This window comes from Athene cunicularia (genome assembly GCF_003259725.1).
Source record: "Athene cunicularia isolate RWA chromosome 7 unlocalized genomic scaffold, athCun1 chr7_part1, whole genome shotgun sequence".
Classification (NCBI taxonomy): domain Eukaryota; kingdom Metazoa; phylum Chordata; class Aves; order Strigiformes; family Strigidae; genus Athene; species Athene cunicularia.
In genome coordinates, this window is record NW_020799107.1 from 20033369 (window position 1) to 20052795 (window position 19427).

At 38.3% G+C, this 19427-nt stretch overlaps 1 protein-coding gene across 1 annotated transcript in view; it reads left to right on the top strand.

The window, feature by feature from the left end:
* Window positions 1-1689: 1689 nt before the first annotated feature.
* The window catches only part of LY75 (lymphocyte antigen 75), a 42374-nt gene continuing 24636 nt past the window's right edge, over window positions 1690-19427 (top strand). Inside the window, exons 1-14 of the mRNA XM_026852470.1 lie at window positions 1690-1717; window positions 1848-2222; window positions 3196-3369; window positions 3662-3826; window positions 3988-4098; window positions 5795-5935; window positions 7645-7833; window positions 8501-8658; window positions 9373-9483; window positions 10648-10736; window positions 11092-11264; window positions 11445-11641; window positions 13036-13178; window positions 18900-18981. Of these exons, the coding sequence (XP_026708271.1) occupies window positions 1690-1717; window positions 1848-2222; window positions 3196-3369; window positions 3662-3826; window positions 3988-4098; window positions 5795-5935; window positions 7645-7833; window positions 8501-8658; window positions 9373-9483; window positions 10648-10736; window positions 11092-11264; window positions 11445-11641; window positions 13036-13178; window positions 18900-18981 (2136 nt within the window). The remainder of the gene's footprint in view (window positions 1718-1847; window positions 2223-3195; window positions 3370-3661; window positions 3827-3987; window positions 4099-5794; window positions 5936-7644; window positions 7834-8500; window positions 8659-9372; window positions 9484-10647; window positions 10737-11091; window positions 11265-11444; window positions 11642-13035; window positions 13179-18899; window positions 18982-19427) is intronic.

Consider the following 19427-nt stretch of genomic DNA (forward strand, 5'->3'; position numbering starts at 1 on the left):
GCCGGGCCTTTGGCCTCTTCCCTCCACAGCAGAAATAACCCGAACTCGGGCAGGTCCCCTGCAGGGCGTCAAGCCGTCATTTTTATTTGCTGCTTTGTGCGCAGAGAGGGAGAGGAAGGAAGCTCCGCCAGGCTTTCGGAAAGCAGGTGGAAAAGTTTCACTTTGGGCAAATTCTTGCAAGGCAAAGCCACTAGCTTGGGGAGAGCTGCCTGGAGAGAAGTTGAGCTCTCCGCTAAATAGTTGCGCCTCGCATACTTTGATATCCTTTAGCAGTAACAGGCTTGGTTTTGTAGCTGAAAATGTCAGTAAAACTTCGCGGCCATAGTGTTGAGCTGGAGTAATTGAGCACCGGTATTAATAAATCACTGTACAGAGAGATTTGGTGAGACAACATCGGCAGTATTTCTGAGGAAAGTTTAAAAAAAAAAATTTTCCTCTTGGTGTCAGAATGAGGGTTGTGTGGGAAGAAGTGAAAGAAGAAGAAGGAAAGGGAAGATATGAGAAGAGACTGGGAACATGTTACAAGACATTGAAAAGAAGAACAAAGTCTGGAGGGGAGAATAAAAGGCAAAAAGCAGATCTAGTGTTGAAAAAGCAAAGGGTAAAATGATACCACAAAAGAAGGTTTGCTTGTTAAAATGTCTTACTTATTTAATAGGATGTAAGAGGCGCTAGGTTGAAATGTGTTATTTAGGAGAAGTCACTCCAGTAGGTGGCTGACTTAGAGATTCTTCTTCACAGTTTGACCAGCTCAGTACTATTTAGATACTATCTGGCACTTACACAGCGGAAAATTCACGAGTATACTGGGAAGTAGTGGTAAAATTCACTGCATAACATCACTGAATATTTTCCTTGCTCTTCAGCCAAACCTATTATTAAGTCATATTAAAAAAACGCTGTAGGAATGTGATTGACAGAGCATTACTATTAAATACAGAACACTACTCAGCAGATTCCTTATTTAAACAGCAGAGTAATTAGCCCTGTGGGTCTGGTACAGCCAAGGTTCATTTCAGCCTGGGAAGTGGAAGTTTTATACTATGGGGCCATCTTTACTGTGGTATAGAAATAGTTCTGGGACATTTTTTTTTCTTGGTTAGCTTAAACCTACTGCCACTTGTCACAGAGGTGTCAGCTTGTATCAGGGTGATCAGTATCTGGGGTTTTTTTTAATGACAAGCTACATTACAGCTGAAAGTGAAACTAGGGTTCTTGTGTCATTTTGAAAATGATAGTCCTGGTCTTTATATGACAGCATCTTTGGTGGAATATTCATTCTAAAACTCTTCCAAAAGCGCTGCCACTTATTTTAGTAATGCTGCAGTTGCACCTGCAAACTGATTCACATATGAGCCTATCATGCTGTGTTTCATATATGATACACAGTTAGAAAAAGAAAGCACTTACTAAGGTGAGATTATTAGTTATATTTTGTGGTATCTGCTGTGTGTTACTGCATTTGCAGATAGGCATGAAGGCAAGATTCTTTACCCAGTAAGCCTGCAGACTAATCAGAACTTGATCCAATCAGTATGTGTTAAAGGAAGAATTCTCATCAATAGGATTGGACTTAGAAAACAGCCCCATTTTATCTCCCCTCATTTTATAATAACTTTGAAAGAGATCTTTTTTTTTTCCCCAAAAAAGTGAAGAATACTCACTAAAGAGTAGGAAAATGTACTTAACATGGCGTATACGAAAGAGACAGTATCGTGTACAAACAGCAGTTGATGTACTTTTCTGCTCATGTGTCTCAGAATGTGATTACACTTTTAAAAATGAACTTCCTGTGAAAGTGATATTGAATTATATCTCTATATGGATATTTTTTTGTTCTTATACAGGCAATGATGCTTTTACCATTCGCCATGACACACTGAACAAGTGCATACAAGTGAAAAACTCACGGATAGTCATAGGTGACTGCAAGGAGACAAGTGAAGCTTTATGGAAATGGGTATCCCAGAATCGCCTCTTTCATTTGGGGTCCAAGCAGTGCCTGGGACTTGATATATTCACCAAATCACTGTCTCGCCTGAAAATGGTTGATTGTAACTCAGAACTAATGCTGTGGTGGCGATGTGCTGATGCTTCTGTCCTTGGTGCATCTCAGTACAAAGTGACTGTCAAGGCTAGCTACATAACTGCAACCATAAATGCAACAGACCAGTGGAGAAGCAACAGTTCCTCTGATGATATATGTCGATATCCGTATCGTGGTAAGTTTGCATGGGGGTTTGGAGGATTTGTTGTTGTTGTTAAGGGCTTTTTGCTGTATGTCTATGCCAATAAATTCTTAATTATATGAAAAGACTGATCAGTAAAGCAATAGAATGTTTTGCTGTAGAGAGATGTTGATATTCAAGCATAGAACTTTAACCATTTTCAATAAAAGATAGAGATGCACAACTGCAGAAGCTGTGTTATTGGGTGGCTTTCTGAGCATGTTTAAATCTCTACTCCCATATTTTATTAAGAGCCTATTTAATTATGAAATATCAACCACCTTCTATCAGACTGTCCTTTTCACAGTGATGAGAATTTCACTGTTAGCAGGTCTTGAGGATATTTTATTTGCTAGTAGGTTGTACAGTCCAACTCCATGCATGCTGCTAGCTCACAGCTTGTTGGACTGTCAGGAGCCAGCCATTTGCTTTGATCTGATAGTCTGTCCACTTGCCATGGAAGTCAGTCTCATCTGAAATCTCATGCTTGCTGGAATAAGTGGTGAAAACTTGCTTTACCATATTTAAGAGCAGAATTTTCTTTGTACTTGAATTATTCAAAGTGTCCAGCCTGAAGGGGCCAGTAGGCTCCAGTTTTAAATGTTTTCCTTCTCCTATATGTGTTGATTCCTAGAGCCTTGTTCTGTAGTACTCTGTGCAACAGGACAATGTATTTAAATTATCAGGAAGAGGGAAACAATATTTTGCTGTGTTATGCCCCACTCAAAAAAAAAAAAAAAAAAAAAAAAAAAAAAAAAAGTCCAGAAAAATATTTTCCTCTCATTTCTTTCAGTTCTGACATTGCTGTGTATTATCTGTAACTACAAGATATGACATTTTAAGACCACAAGTGAGATTTGCGTGCTTTTAAGTTAGCTATGTCTGTATAAGCAGTAACATTGATTTGCTGTCTTTTCCTCCCCTAGACAACTTGCATCTACTTCTTTTATTATTTTTTTTCCTGCAGAGGTTTATACCAAAGATGGGAACTCCTATGGAAAACCCTGTGAATTTCCCTTTCTGTATAATAAGACATGGCATCATGACTGCATTCAGGATGAAACGCATACGGGTGGGAAATGGTGCGCCACATCTGAAGATTATACTCATGATGGAAAATGGGGCATCTGCTTACAACCAGGCACGTTGGGTTTCTAAATATACGTCCTAAAAGCGTTCTGTCACTTGACATATGTGCTGCTCCACCTTGGTGTACCATGTTGTTGTTAAGCTGGCTAAAAGAAGGTCCCTTTTCTACTGTCCCCATTCTACTTGTCATTGACAAGACAATTGGCACACACTGTGCAGTATATGAGATTACCAATATAAAAATCAATAGACCTTTAGTATTACAATTTTTCTATTGAAACTTTCATGTTTCAGTAACTACAGTATAGTTGTAGTTACAAGTACCTTCTGCTTCCTTTAAACAGAGGATGGTTGTCATGATATCTGGGAGCGTGATCCGGGATCTGAAAGTTGCTACCAGTTTAATACACAGTCTTCTCTTTCTTGGAAGGAGGCTTATATTTCATGTCAGAGGCAAGGAGGAGATTTACTTAGCATCCAAGATGCATCTGAATTAAGTTACATACAAGGTAGGTGTAATTATTTACATATGAGTATTAGGAAATCTTGACAAATTAACATGAAGTAAAGATAGTATTTTAGATCCCCTTTTTAGTTTAAATGAGACAGTAACGGATGAGCATTTTATACTAATTGTTTTCTTTTAAAAAACTAATAAATATATTTCCAGCTAAGGATGATGTTGCTGAGATCTTTTGGATTGGCTTAAATCAACTGGACATTTCTGGTGGTTGGCAGTGGTCAGATCACAAACCTTTGAATTTTCTCAACTGGCATCCAGGTAATGATGTTCCTGGTGGCATTAACAATATTTGCAATACTGAGTATTTTTTTTTACCCTTTGCTATCTGACTTCATCAAAACAATCATTGTTGTTCCATTTGTGTTAAAAGTTCAGAAGCATCTTTTCCTCCTATCCAGTGAATCTTTCTGTACTTGTTCTATGTTTATGGATTATTAGGATAATATCTCTAAAAATGTAAAATTTAAGTAGCATCTTTGAGGTCCATTTTAGTAAAGAATCTACAGCTTCCCCAGCTGCTAAATTTCTCCTCACACTGACAGAATGGCATTGACTTCCCTCAGATATTACAATTACTGATGTATGTGTAAGGACTGACTTTACTTAGAAGCCTAATTTGTGTTTTTAAACTTCAAGGATGCTTAAATTTGTATTGAGGTGAAGATGAAAGAAGTACAAAACCTCTGAAAAACCTTTTTTAATTACTCCCAAGTTCCTAGTAGAACTGGTGAGAGTCTTGTTTCTTTGGAATTTTCAGCATGTATTTGTAATATTCTCACAAATATGCCATGGATGAGTGTGTATGAGAATCCTGGAGGAGTAATAACTGGGAATACTGAAGCTAATATTGTTCTGTCCTTCAAGCTGAATTTGACCTTTTCCTTCAATTTCTAGAATAGTGCTGCGACTTGAATTCTGTGAAAAGATAAGAAGTGGTTTCTGTTACTTCTTTGAAAGCTTTACTGAGAAATATCTGTGAGATTTTCCAAATGTGGTCTGTCTTTTGGAAAGGTTAAGGACTTTTCTGCTGTTTGTACTACTGGCTGCACCTTCTTCTGCAACTGTGATGACACTGTAGGACTGTAATGCAGAGCTGGAAACTAGACTGTCCTAAATTACAGTGGCATAATGTAGTCCATAGTCATGGCACGCATACTGATGTCTACCCCTCTTGTGAAAAATACTTACTGGTATCTAACAGGAATTTTGCTAGCTGCAAGTTCTGCCCATTACTTCTTGTCCTTTCACTGTACACTTTGAAAAGAGCCTGGCCCTGTCTCTGTTGTACTTTCCCATAGAGAACTACGATCCACCCTGAGCTTTTTCTATGTGAGACTATACAAACCCAGTGCTGGGTGGGCTGGAGTGCTATGTGTAGTTCACAGCTGGGGTTTGCATTGGGGCTTAAATAAAGGGAAAGACAAAAAGTACCATTGGAAAGCATCTCCAAGGGAAGCTGGGGACTACAAAAGAGAGTTGTCCTCTGTTTTAATTTGGGGCCTTGTCTCAGGTTTCTGTTAAGGTGAGGGTTATGGTTAGTGTTGAGAGAAAATGTGCAGAGCTGCATTTGGAGTGGGGCTGGAAAGGGGCTGCCAAAGGAAACTGAGGACTGCAAAAAGGGTTCTCCCCTGAGATATTTCTAGTCTGGGAAAGTGCTCAGCCAAGGGTTTGTTCTATTGTAAATAGAACATTCCTCCTGGTTCTATGATTAAACATTGGAAAGGAAGTCCAGATTCCTTGATTCTGAAACTTTCTTACAAAAAACTTTGTGGGACCTGTGATAGGACAGGTGCCTTCATTCAAAGCCAGTTATGTTCTTCAAATGCCAGGTGTTGTATCGTGCAAAGTATTTCTTGTATTGAAAAGCAATAGAAAAACAAGCAGTCACTACCTTACTGTTTGATAACGTGCTCTTGGTTTGTTGGGTTTTTTTTTTATTTATTCCTAACTGTAGATATGCAGAGTTTGTCCCCGCTGGATGGAACTAGCTGTGTGGTGATGAATGCTGCCTCAGGTCAGTGGCAGAGTTACCACTGTGGGACTCCACTTCCATATATTTGCAAGAAGTCACTCAATGAAGTTTCAAGCCTCCCAGGTAGGACAGCTTGCATTTTTGGTTTTTGTATGTTAATATCAGTATAATATTCACTTATGGAGTCTTTTTTTCCCTCTCTAAGCCTTCTTTGGCATGTCTGCCAAAACACTTTCATGACAGCTTTAAGTTTTTTAGCAGAGCAGAAGCAAACTCTGTATCTTCAGTGTCAAGATGATGCATCAAAAACAGCTTTCATTTTTTGCAGCTTTCCTCATTCACATATAAAGTATTTCCCAGCACAGTCTTGCCCTTTTCATCACATTTTCATCCATGGCTTGTGCATTCTTTCATGCGCTACTGGAAGTCTAGAACTGGCAGTTGCACCTTGAACCTTTCCATCTCTGCTTTAAGCCTGTTTATCTCACTGTTGGTGTGTATTGACATAAAATGGGACCTATCTGGGGCTTGGATCGAACTCTGTTGGATTCAAATAGTAGTAGTTTGTAGATCTTACTATCCTTTGAAATCAGGCCCAGCTGCAAGACTTGGTAGCTTGTCCAGTGTGTAATCTTTACTGGATCTATGACATCTCTTACAAGAAATTTATTCTGTCCTCCCTACACACACATATATAGCCCTTCAGTTTTTACAGTGTCCAGCTCTGACATATAACTGCTTCCATGCTTTTGGCCATTTACCTGTGCCTGGACATCCAACCCTTCCTACATCCACAGCCTATTCTTCCATGTGTGCTTTGGCCTTACCCAGTTTCCAGAGCTCATGTTTGTGGGGCTGTCATGGGAAAACCTACTGGAAGATGATTGTCCTTGGATGAGGGGGAGGAGTGGAGGTTAAGAGAGATGTAGCAGTATCATGGAGGTGGAAAGTGTCATGGAGTGTCTCTGGCTAAGGCACATTCTCTTCAGCTCTGTAGGAGATTTGTATGCCTTTGAGGGGAAAAAAATAGTAAGCAGTTTAAATTTAACTAAACTGGTTCAAATTTTTAAATGATCCCTTGAAAACTAGTTGTCAATTAACCATCCTTATCTGTTTTCTGACTCCTCAGTGGGGTATTTGGAGTTGTTACCAGCATTTATACACTGTTTTATTAATTAAAAAACAGAATTCTTGTGACTGGAGTATTTTATATAGTGTATTTTGAACTAGAAAGGCTATTAATATATATCTTTTTTCAGCATGCATTAAAACCAGTTTGAATTCTTGAATATCTTGTTTTCAGAAGAAAAAAAAATAAGCATTTGTTTCATTGCGAGTTATTCAGAATTGCTCTTATGCAGATATTGCATATAGATAACAAAGCCCTGTAAAAGTGCAAACCCCTGCTAGAACAAAACAAGCCACCTTTTTTGAAGCTGCTGTCCTATAATGAAGTAATTTGATTTGCCTTTAATTGCTTTTGAAATCTTGCTTACAGTTACTTCTGAACCTTTTGCTTACACTGAGACCAGCTTAACATAATGCATTCTAGCTTTTTGCTTTCACTCCCACTAACATCTTTTTCCTTCTGCCTACTTCATGGCCCCAAAATACTAAGAATCCCCATAGTGCTGCTCATGCAAGTCTATTTTCTTGACTAAACTGTGACCCCTTCTTAAAGTGTTAGCCCTGAAGAGATGTGAACACATTCTGTTCACTGCATTCTGGCTGTTTTCAAGGTGCTACCGTTCTAAAACATGAAGAAAATGCCAACACACTGCACTAGCCAATGTAAAACAAAGGCCTTTAATTCAATTTCTCTTCACTATTAGAGTTTTGGAGGCACTTGGATACTCGCTGTGATTCGGGCTGGCTTCCCCACAATGGTTTTTGCTACATGCTGATAAATACCCAGGCGCCTTGGAGTGTGGCAGACAAGTTGTGCAAAGCAAATAAGAGTAACCTCATCAGCATACACTCGTTAGCAGATGTTGAACTGGTTGTTACAAAGCTTCATAATGGTGAGTTGGGATACTGGTAAAGGTCATGTACCAAGTGCTGCACACCATGAATTACAAACCACTTTCTGTGATGTAGCATATGATTGTCATAATCTCTAACTTTTAAATAAAGGTGCTAATGCTGACCTTATACCCAGGCTAGTGCTGAATGTTACTGTTCAGACCCAAGCCCTCTATGTTAGCTCTTGTTTTGGTTTGATATAATCTATTTATTTATTTATTTGCTGGCCCTAACCTATTTCTAGTTACCTAATACCTTGTGCATAATTTTCGTATTCAAAGAGAATGTTCTATAGTCAGGTCAATATTTTGACTACTGGGTCACTGGACTAAATGTTATCTGTACTCTTTGGTCTTATGTTTTTGTCTGCACTCTAAAAACCTGGTTCAGCTTTTTTTGCTTGTGTTCGTTATTTCTGGAGTGTTTTTTCTCTTTGTTACCTTCTCCATGAAAATTACTCATATTCATGAATATGTTAAGAGTCTAGATAACAAAAGTACATCGTACTTGTCACAAATCCCCTTTCTCACTGTAAGGAAAAAAAAATGCAACTTTTATGCTACACAGTGTAGCGATAAAAACCTAATTTTGCTGATTTCACATTCCTTTCCAATTCATTTGAATATTATTTTGAAACTACAGTGTTGTCCTAATTTTAAATTACAGATGCTAAAGAAGAAATGTGGATGGGTCTCAGGAATGAAGATGTACCAACCTTGTTCAAATGGTCAGATCACTCAGCTGTGGTTTTTACATACTGGGATCAGAATGAACCAAAAGTTCCTTTTAACAGCACCCCTAACTGTGTGTCATATTCAGGCGAGGTAGGAATACAGTCTTGGGCTTTTAAAAATTTTTTTCCATCATAGTAGAGGCAACATTGATGTGTGTGAAAGTAAAGGAAGGGCGTAAAGTGGATAACTGATTTTATTTCTGGAATAATCTTTAAAACACAGATAATTTTTCTACAAGCAAGTTTCTTAAAATTATTTAGCTGACACTTGGTAGGTGTGTACTGCAGAGAGTGCAGGCAATTGCTCACAGCTCTGAGATTGCCACTGTTGTTGGCCAACCAGTTGTCCTTGTCACTCTGTATTTTGGGTTACCATATTCTTGGCATAGAACTAGGAGGGAGGTGGGCCCAACTACTGAAAGGCAAAGCTGGGTTCAGTCATCTCTAGGACCAGTTTGGGCTACCCTGTCTGAGGAGGGCTAGTGAGATACCTTGGTAAGAGAAGAGGAGAGGACAGACACCGGGGAGTATGCAGTAAAGAAGAAGCAAGGGGTGCTTCAAGAGTAGTCATCACCCTAGGCTTTTCTTCCCTTTTCAGATGTGATCCAGAATCCTCCCATCTCTGCATTTGTCAGCTTTCTGTCTTCCTTCCAAGCATGTACCTATGCGTATAATCCAGGGTATCGCACCCCCAGTATTTTTGTTAGAGGCATTTTGGCTTTCCCCCTTATGAAGACTCAGACCCTGCACTATGGAAACAGAAAGATTTTAGAATTTTAATTTTTTTTTTTTTTTTTTTCCACAGTTGGGACAGTGGAGAGTCAAATCCTGTGAAGAAAAACTGAAATATGTGTGCAAGAAACAAGGAGAGATTTTGAATGAAACAAAATCAGATAAAAGTTGTTCCTTGGAAGAGGTAATAGGAAGTCCATATTTCTTTTCTTGGTTCAGAAACCTCCATAAAATCACTTATTTCCTCTGCTTCTACACTAATTTCATTCTTGCCTATACAATAAAATCAATGAAACATTTTAGCTGAAAAAGGACATTTATATAGCATGAGCCAAATTTCAGATTTTCCTAAGCAGGCTCTGGTTGTGTTACCACTCTATTTATCGATATTATAAGCTTGGACCCAGGAGATGTGGTATATTTATTTGTTGGAAACTTTAGGATAAGCACTTTGCAACATAAAGATATGCAGAGATTGATGACTGAGATTAGGTTTCTGTTCACTTGGGTCTCATTTTTGTTCAACTTGAATAAAGGTGGGGGGGGGTGATTGTTTTGATTTTTTGTTTGGAGGGTTGGCTGTTTTTTACAGTATAACATGTTACAGCATAAATAAGGCTTGAAAAGAAGGCTTCTCTGTTTGGAACAATCTTGGGATGGTATGAGCTACTTCAGAGTTCTTTGGTTCAGTTTTGTGTGGCATGTTGCCTGCAGCAGGAAACATGTTTACCCCTTATCTTTCTGTCTGCACAACCTCGGGGTATTTTTACTCTGTCTCTTCAGAGACTGCTAACGTAGAGTTACAGCTTTCTATGCTGTTCAGACACCAGTGGCCTTGATAGGCTAGCAAAGAGGAAACACATTAATGTTCTTTGAAATGTCAGTGTACGTACAGAGGGAAAGATTTGAATAATAGAGAAATTTTGTAAGATCACACATTTTCAGTATAAATTTTGTTTTTGTAGAAGTAAAGAAACACTAGTAATACCCTCTTGTTATTCCTCTGTTTGAATCCTGGCGTTGGTGGAACAGCATGAAAACTCCTATTGTTTTGGTTAGGACTAGGCTGTTGCCCTTGTGTTTCTCTAAATGCACATAGCAGTCAGAAGACTGCACAGTTGAGCTAAAACAGTGGTGTATTTTATTCCCGTGGCTGCATTATTTCTTAGAACTGTGAATCTGAGAGTTGATGATACTGGACCTTGTATGTGATGCACTACATTTCTGTCTTGCATATGCTGTGCCACGTTGTGGGCACCAACCAATAATAGCAATGATTTATTTTCTTCTGTAGATGATGCCTAAATTAAGTTGTTATGTATAAACGTGGTTTTGGTTCTCTAATCAGGGATGGGAGAGACATGGAAACTACTGTTACAAGATTTATAGAACAGAAGTTTCATTTGGAGCACAATGCAATCTTACAGTGATGAACAGGTAAAACACATTTCTGTAATTTATGGGCATGTTTTACAGTACAATCTTGGAGATATAGTCAGAGATTAAAACTTGTGTATGCTAATTAGTGGTTTATAAACCCAAAATAGAGATAGACTTGCTTTTGTGGAGAACTAGCAAACCGTGTTTTCCATGGTGTGACAGTGGTAAACCTACAGTGTAAAACCTTCGTGGAAGTATGTGAATTCCCAGCCTGTTGACTCCATGTTGAATATGGGACTGCCTGAACAACCACTTGGACTAACTAATGTAATAATATGCCTGGTTTTCAAATTGTCTCAATAGTTTCAGATATCTTTCAAATATGGACTCAAATTAATCTGTGAATTTTCAGATTTGAGCAAGAATTTATAAACAGTCTAATTAGAAAACATACAAAAGTTGAAGAAAAATACTTCTGGACCGGTTTGCAGGATATTAGCCAATCGGGAATATATTCCTGGGGTACAGTGGATGGGGAAAAAACTGAAGCTGTGACGTACACTAACTGGAATTCCTTGCAACCAGGTAAATTTAACAATTAAAAAAATATGTAAAAATACTATAATTTCACATTGAGCAAGCATTGGAGTACAATGTTACAGAACTCCAAGCATGAAATAGAACAGTCATTCAAAAATCTATGGATTTGGGGGGGGGGAAACCAGCCAGTAGTTTTAAATATGTCTTTGGTGGCTTAAATCTTAGAGTTTTCAGGAGGATGTGTGGCCATGCCCAGTGGAAAGTCTCTTGGAAAGTGGGAAACTAAGGACTGTAAAACCACTAAAGCATTTTCTGTCTGCAAAAAATATATTGGGCTCCCCAAGGAGCCAGAAGTGCTTCCAAAACCAACTGATCCCTGTCCCCCTGGGTGGCACAATGGATCCGGCCTTGCCTGCTACAAGGTAAAATGGTATTCCTATTAAATGTTAATCATTCATTACTGTCTTGCAGCAAGTGTGTGATTAGCCATTTTGTGGTTTATAGCTGCTCTGAAGGGTATTTCAAATACGTTTTACACTGGGAGGAGGAATTCATGTTGATTCAGGTTGACTGCCTCCAGATGTTCTCATGCATCATCCTCTGCCAACTCCTGAAAGATGCTGCTGCCTCTCCCTGCTCTTTCTGTGGCAAATTTTGCACATCAGTGAGGTGTCAGCGTTTGCCCTGTGCTGCCATCTCAGGAGCCTGGTGCTGGCAGAGGGTGCTGTGTCTGTATCCCAGCCTGCCTGCCATCATCTGGCATGCAGAGATACCTGAACAGAGAATGAGAGTGCTTTGTATCATCTTCCCTTGTTCCTTTCCCTTCTGTACTCTAAGAGTGTAGATAGGAGAGGTAGACTTTTCTCTAGTTTGAATGTGGATATCAAACTTTATCAAAAAAAGCAGCTTCAATTGTATTTTACTATTTTTGAAGTAACTAGTGGAAGTAAGCAGCCGTATTGTTAGCTGGAATGACTTTAAAAGTTTGTAGTTAGAAATGCAGGGTTTTCCCCTCCTATTAGCAATCAAATCAAGTTAAAACTGCGACTGTTTATTGGGTTGTTCATTCATTATTTCTGGACTCAGTGTCTGCAATGAACTGTGTCTTGTAAACAGCTCATGTAGCAAACTGGGGAAACCCAACTTGAATAACAAGTCTGTGGGCAGGGATCCCGCAGGGATGGGTCTAGTTGATATGCAGCATGGCTGTCCCATAGCTGATGGGATGTGACAGCTGGCCCTGGCAGTGTTTCCAAAACTCTTGCTGACCAAGTGCAGCATGTCTGTGCAGAGATACCACTGATGGGAATTGGATTGAACTGAAGTCAAGGGGATCAAGTGGACATGTTAGCTGAGGTGTATGAGCCAAATAAGCAACTCTGATACATAAAGATAGCAAAGTGTGTGCCAAAGAACCTTCTTCACATGCAGCACCTAAATGGCCCTGGTTTCAGTGGACATTGGGCTTTGCAGTTCATAAATTTGAAAGGACAACATCCCTTAAAACCTATAATTTGGCTTTCAGTTTTGGAATGAGTTGGGTGTTGTTTTCTAAAATCTTTCTGTTAAAAGAAAAACAAAAAGTCTGCCATATGAAATACGCTGAATTTGAAACAAATCTTGTCAGCTAAACTTCAGAGTCTGACTGTTGTCAAACTGAAAAAAAAAATAAATTATTAAGAAGTCAATCTCTCTATCTATGAAAATACCAGTTACTCATTCCTACCTAGGGTGGCCATATTTGACTAGTACAGGAGTGTTTTAAGAATGCTGTCACTTGTGTCATCTTCTACTCCGATGTTTGGCTGTTGTGAAGTTCTTCCACAGTGAAAGAGTGCTGCGAACCAGGACATGGGAAGAGGCAGAAAGATTCTGTGAAGCACTTGGAGGCCATCTGCCTAGTTTTAGTCACTCAGAAGAAATCAAGGCGCTTCATTCTATCCTGAGAAAAATAATCAGGTAACAAACTAGCTATGCACTAGAATTTTTATTTCAGTCGCATTCTGCAGTAGATTGCAAATGCTGCTGCTGACCCCAGATGGCAAGTATGAGATAGTGTGTGTTGACTGTGTTTCCCACAGTCAAAACAGATAGATGTGGCATTTGAACTGCTGGTCATGTCACTGCCTTCCTGGAAAATATCAAGGGAGTACAGCTTGGGCAAATATTTCACACTGCTAGAGGGACCACAGGGAAAGAGAAACTTGCTTTGAGCATCTTCCATTGCATGAATTTAAGTCTCTGTTGCTATATTTCCTTCATTATGTTGAATTTTGACACAACTAGATGATAGTTGTTCCTGTTCTTTACTGCTACATTCTTTAGAGATGAGATTATTTCAGTTTTTCAGATAGGTCTCATCTTTATTCATTAAATGCTTCCTGACTAAACTGGGTGCTATCTTTTGAAAATGTGAATAATGTAGTGTCCAGCAATCTGGTTGGCACAGATCCCATTTGGCATAACTGCAATAACACTATATGGGCATTAGATGGGTGTGTTGAGTCTTCTGGTATCAACAAATTAAATGCTACATTATTTATGAGTCTAAGGCTCTATTCTTAATCAAGGGAACTGTCACTGCAAAGCTTTATTAGGCATTGGTGTGATGTCAGATCCTTGCGTAATTTTTTTTTCTGATTGGCAGCCTGCTTTTTCAGAACTTTTGCCAGCTAAAATTCAAATGCTGCCAGTTATATGATATAAATTTTTTTCATCAGGAAACTAAATCAGGTTTATTTCAGAAGCTGCCAATGTACAGCACTGCAATTAAATTTTAAAACTTGATGACTGAAGAGATGCCTTCTTGAAAATCCACTGAACTTTTTTTAGAAGTGCACAAGTCATGAAAATTACTCAATGTTTATATGAATAAGAGACAAAAACAAACTTGTATGCTCTATATATAGATGGGTTAGCTTGTATAAAAGCCTCTTGTGATTCCTTCGCTAGTGACTAAAGTCCCTGAAATAAAAATTCGTGCACAAATTATTTTTAGCTATAGATGTTGTTATACTCTGTTGCAACTACAAATTTTGTTTTAGTGTTCCTAATCTACTATGAAACATGAATAAAGAAGTAACTTATTTTCCTACAAGTACTTTGAACTACTTTTCAGCTTGTGGACTGTCTGAGGTATTAATTATTGTTAATGGCTATTTTTTGTTAGGAGTTTAAAGGTGGAGACTTTTTCTGTCTTTCCAGAAGGTCAGGTGAACAGCTACTGCTGTTCCCATATTTCAGAGAACTTGAACTAAGCCTGGAAGAAGGAAAAGCCCAGTACTTCAGTATTATTCTACCACAACTTAAATAAGGGGCAATATATTAACCCAGCATGTAAATAAAGGGCAATACATATTGAGCCCAGTACAAATTGACTTTGCAGTCAGTGTTGCGGTAACTTCATGTGTCAAATATAACCCAATTTTCACCAATTAACGCCTTTTCAAGCATTGCAGAGCTTCCTGAAGTACTACATATTTGATATTGCCTGAAGTCTTTTAAATAATGTTTATTTGTTTAGATAACATAATGAAGTGTTTGTGTTTTTTTAATTACTCAGAGGTGGTGATTATGTATTCTGGAGATCAAGAATCAAGCATAGCTTGTCTGAAAATAAGCTCATTTGAAAAAAGGAGAGATGAAACCAAGTGAATTATTTCATCAAGAACAATTAATTTAGCTATCTGGGAGAAATCAACCTAAGATAATGTTAGATGTGATTAGCAGCTGGAGTGTGCTGGCATGCAGTTTTCTGTGTTCTCTGCGTTTACTGAGTGCAAACTCTGACCTAATCTATTCATTCAGCGCACTCATTTCAGCTCGGTGAAGGAGCCACACCTTGGATTTTTTGGTTTCGGGTTTTTTCCCCTTGCACAGTTGTCCGGTGACTCATTGAGAACTGTTTGTTTTTAAATGTTAGCAAAAGTCAATTTGGTTCACCAGGAAAAGGGCAGCTTGCCTAGTCCGTTCTGTTCTTTACTCGGATTCCACCTTAGAGGCAAATAAGAGCTAGAATTGCTCCAGCCAAGTGGGGCGATTGCCATTGGAAAGGAAAATAAAATTTGCCTGCCAACCTTCCCCTGTCTGGAAGAAATAAGAGATAACCTCTTTCCACTGTGAGGGACATGACACAAGCAGAACAGATCTGGTTCAGTTACTCCATTGTTTTAGGACTGGTTTTGTGAGCGTTCTGCAGCTTACAGTTGGCAGTGACACTGGACACAAGGAGAGTAACAACTTGAATTGGTTAGAAATAACATTTCAATGAGGACACCTTACTGCAAAAAAATCACTTGCCTTTTATATGCACAGCGCTGCTGCTTTAATTGTTCTGAATCTAGAAAGCCTCACAAACACTTGAGTTTACAAGAAAAAACTTGTCAACACATGGCAAAACAGCAAGAAAGCTTAAGATGCAAGATATAGTAATTGCCCTAATACAGCTTCTCTTTTCTTCCACTAAAGAGTAGGTGATTAGCAGGATGGGGATTCAGCTAGTAGCAGTAGCCCATTACAGAAGGAAGTGCAGGGGGTCAAATGGGCTTCGTATATACTTTTAGGCCAGCACTGCCTAAGATTAAATGGTGCCTTAATTTGCACCATTAGAGAGTTGGCCCAAATATAGGTGTTACCTCTTATCAAGAGCTAGGTTGAGCTACAAGCCACAACAACTTTACTTAAGCTCTTAATTTTGTGTTGGAGCTGACATAAGGGACAGAAAAAATACTTTTTTATTTCAGCAGTTAGAATATGACAGCAGAAAAATTACTGATTAATACCCCCTTCACATTGATCTAAACTCTATTTATGCACTTCTGCACAACATTAGCCTCTGAAGTTTTAGTTCTATTTGAGAGAAAAGCCACTAGTATTCTGCAGGGATTGCTGGAGATTGAGGATCTTCCATTATTAATCAGCGTGGAGTCCATTGTAAAGCACAAATAACCTATATTTTAGGTTAAAACTCAGGATAATCTAGATTTTAGAAGTGTTTCCAGGAAATGTAGCTCAAAGAATACTCTGGCATTGATAAATCTACTTTGATACCAGTCTATATGATGAATTTTAAACATTTTGCAATGAGGAGTCATATCTAAAGTACAAGCAAATTCCTTGCTGCAAGCTTAATTGCAATAGATAGTCTTAATTCATATTTGTCTTAAATAGTTGGTGCAATTCTTTTCTGTGATGAGATGATGATAGTATAATTTCAGACAGCTATCAAAAGGCTTTGCTTAAGTTTAAAAGTGCTATCAAGGATAGTGTAGCAGTTACTGAATTACTCAGGGTCATTTCTGAACAGTTCCAAAAGAAGCAAAAAGATGTACATAATGTGTAAATGCCCAGTCAGCTGGAAAACATTGTTATGCTTGCAGGCCAGTAATTTTAACCTGGAGATGAAATGGAGAAATTCTTTACCTGGCATACTTTTAAATTTTTTTTAATGTAGTTATTACATAAAAGCCAAATACAAGTTGAAAGACTTTGAAAAATTGCTCTAGTTTCTCAGGTAATTACTGCAGATCCTTTTGAAATGAGTGTCTCAAGTTTTCTTTTTAATAGATATTCCTCTGTGATGATCAATTGCTTAAATTGCATTAATCCTGTAGGTGACGATTAGTAGGGGAAGGTTAAGCAGTGTCTGATTCATAATTGGAAATCACAATCACAGAAAAATAAAATCCTAAAGGCAAATTGCCAAAAGCCACTTAGCTGCTTGACAGCTGTGAATGTTTGGCTCACAGTTTTCCCTCTGGAGTGATATGGGGCATTTAGGCTCTTTAAAGGCCCCTTAGTGATATCATTAAAAGACTAAAGACTATTCAGTATGATAAGATCTCACTAGTGTGATCACACTATCACACCAATGTCAGAAAATTAATAGTGGAGTTGAAGCGGAAAAAAAAAAAGACATTTGTTGGTGGCTGATGCTTTTCTTCCTAATGGGAGCCCTACCAAACAAAATGCTGTTGCCTCCTTGGATTTCATGTACTTAGCCTGCATACTCTGATCTCAGTTTTTGTTTGTGCTGCACTGTCATCCATTTCAGGCTCTATTTAGCACCTTTATGGTGATATAGTGATATGTGTGGAAAGGTACAGTGGCACAGTCTTAGCAAAGAATTTAACATTGGCTGTGATTTCATAACATTGCTTATGCAGGTAAGCCTGGGTATGAGTCCGTCCCTCCATGCAATAAAGTTATTTTCATAAACTTTCCAAATTCTGTCTTAAAATCACTTCCAGTTTGTAGGCACTGCTTTTTTGGGAGCCTTTTACAAACTCTGACTGCTGTTGTCAGACATCTCTCCAATTTTTAGCCTAAATTTATTCCTGAGTTGTGGTTCCTTTAAACACATGTCTTTTTTGCTCAAATAGCTCCTTTTCTTGGGGGTTTAGTCTCCTAATATATTCTATTATCCTTTTCCTTTCTTTCTTTCTTTGTCAAGACTAGCAAGAAAATCCTTAATTCTTGTTAGTAACCTAAACTCTCATTTCTGCAAATACCCTGTATTCCTTTTCTGTATTTGATACAGCATGATCTCATGGAATAGTATTCCTGATACAGTTTTACAAGAGCCCTGTACTGTGGGATCAATACTTTACTGTCACTGTCAGACTGCCTGATGAGTGCCTTTTCCACAGCTCTGTTACAGTAGGGTTCCACGTAGTCTGTGTTTTTATAGAAGACCCGTGGTCTTTCTCCCTTCTGCGGCTTCCAACTGGTACCATCATTCAGAAAAGTGTCTACTGCCTTTCTTAGGAAGGGTAGTGGATTGGAGTGAATGATCTTAAACTTCAGTACCCATCACAAAATTGATACTTTGAAAAGTAGAGGTTGCAGTACAAAACTAACCTTGCAGTTTGGCTAGCACATACTTAATTTTGTTATAGTATCTTTAGATTCATGAGCAATACTAAAGGCTGTTAGTGCGGATTTAAGTATTTATATCGTAAACCCATTTTCTGGTGCAACTTTGTATTTTGGAACATAGCTGAAATTTTGAATTTAAGTGTCTCCTATTAATGAAAAATGAAGAAGTAGAATCTATCAAAAACCACAGTTCTAACTGTAATCCTGTAAAGTGGAGTAAAATTTCTATTGCCATTCTTTTATGCAAGCATTGAGAGTTAGTGGTGTTATGTGCTTATTTATGTCTGTTCCTCTTTTGTGAAGGTGCATAATTGAAATATGTGCCCATGCTTGGTTGATTGTATCACTGACAGACTTAAGGGAAATGTGAAGCCAGTTATTTTGTATGAGTTTTCGTGTGGTTTGAGGAAGAGTGTATTTGAGCTGATGGTGTAGAGAGACATGACCTGAAATGAATAAGAGAAAGAGAAGCAAGCTAAATAAACTCTGTGTGTGAAGAAAAGTGTAGAAGAGACCTTTATATCAAGTAACAGCTGATGAAGTGGTGATGCAGTGAATAAAGGAATTATCTGATTTAGTAGTTTTCTCTGTGGTAAGGGAAAGACAGCCTACAGATTTAAAAAAAAAAAAGTGCAGAAGAGGTCCTAGCCGTTACACCCATTTTCTCTTTGAACTGCTACAACTTCCAGTAGTAATCCTTTGGTTTTGCTGCTTGATCCTAAGTAATGACATGACATAGGTCAGTCTTTTCATTAAATGAGCTGATATATACTTGGCTTAAGACTTTCTCTTGTTTATTTACAGCAATGACAGATGGGTATGGATTGGAATGAATAAGAGGAGTCCAGATTCTTTGGGAACCTGGCAATGGAGTGATGATAAACCCGTAAGTTAACTTTTAACCAAGAAGCATCATGTCCTGATTTGTTTCAGCTTGGACTGGATTGAAAGTAAATTGATAAATATTGTAATTAAAATATGGCAGATCGTTCAACAGATGAATAATTCAGAAGAAGATTGTGCACTTAAGAGCTGCCATCCAGGCAGACTTCCAATTAAAAACATATCTTTAATAAGGTTAACCTGATTTCTGTGTCTATTGCATTAAAATATTTTAACAGAAATGTAGTAGTAAACATCTAAGAGCTGGTGGAGAGAACAAGATGTCTTCATGCCACAACAGAAGGGAGGGTTTATCATTTTATCTCCTTGATGACAGACTTCTCAAAAAAATCATCCTCACTGTAATTGATATATTTGCCTGAAATTGTGAGTTCCTTCCCTCTCCCACCCCCCTTAATAACAGGTATGCAGACTTAAAAGCGATCCAGT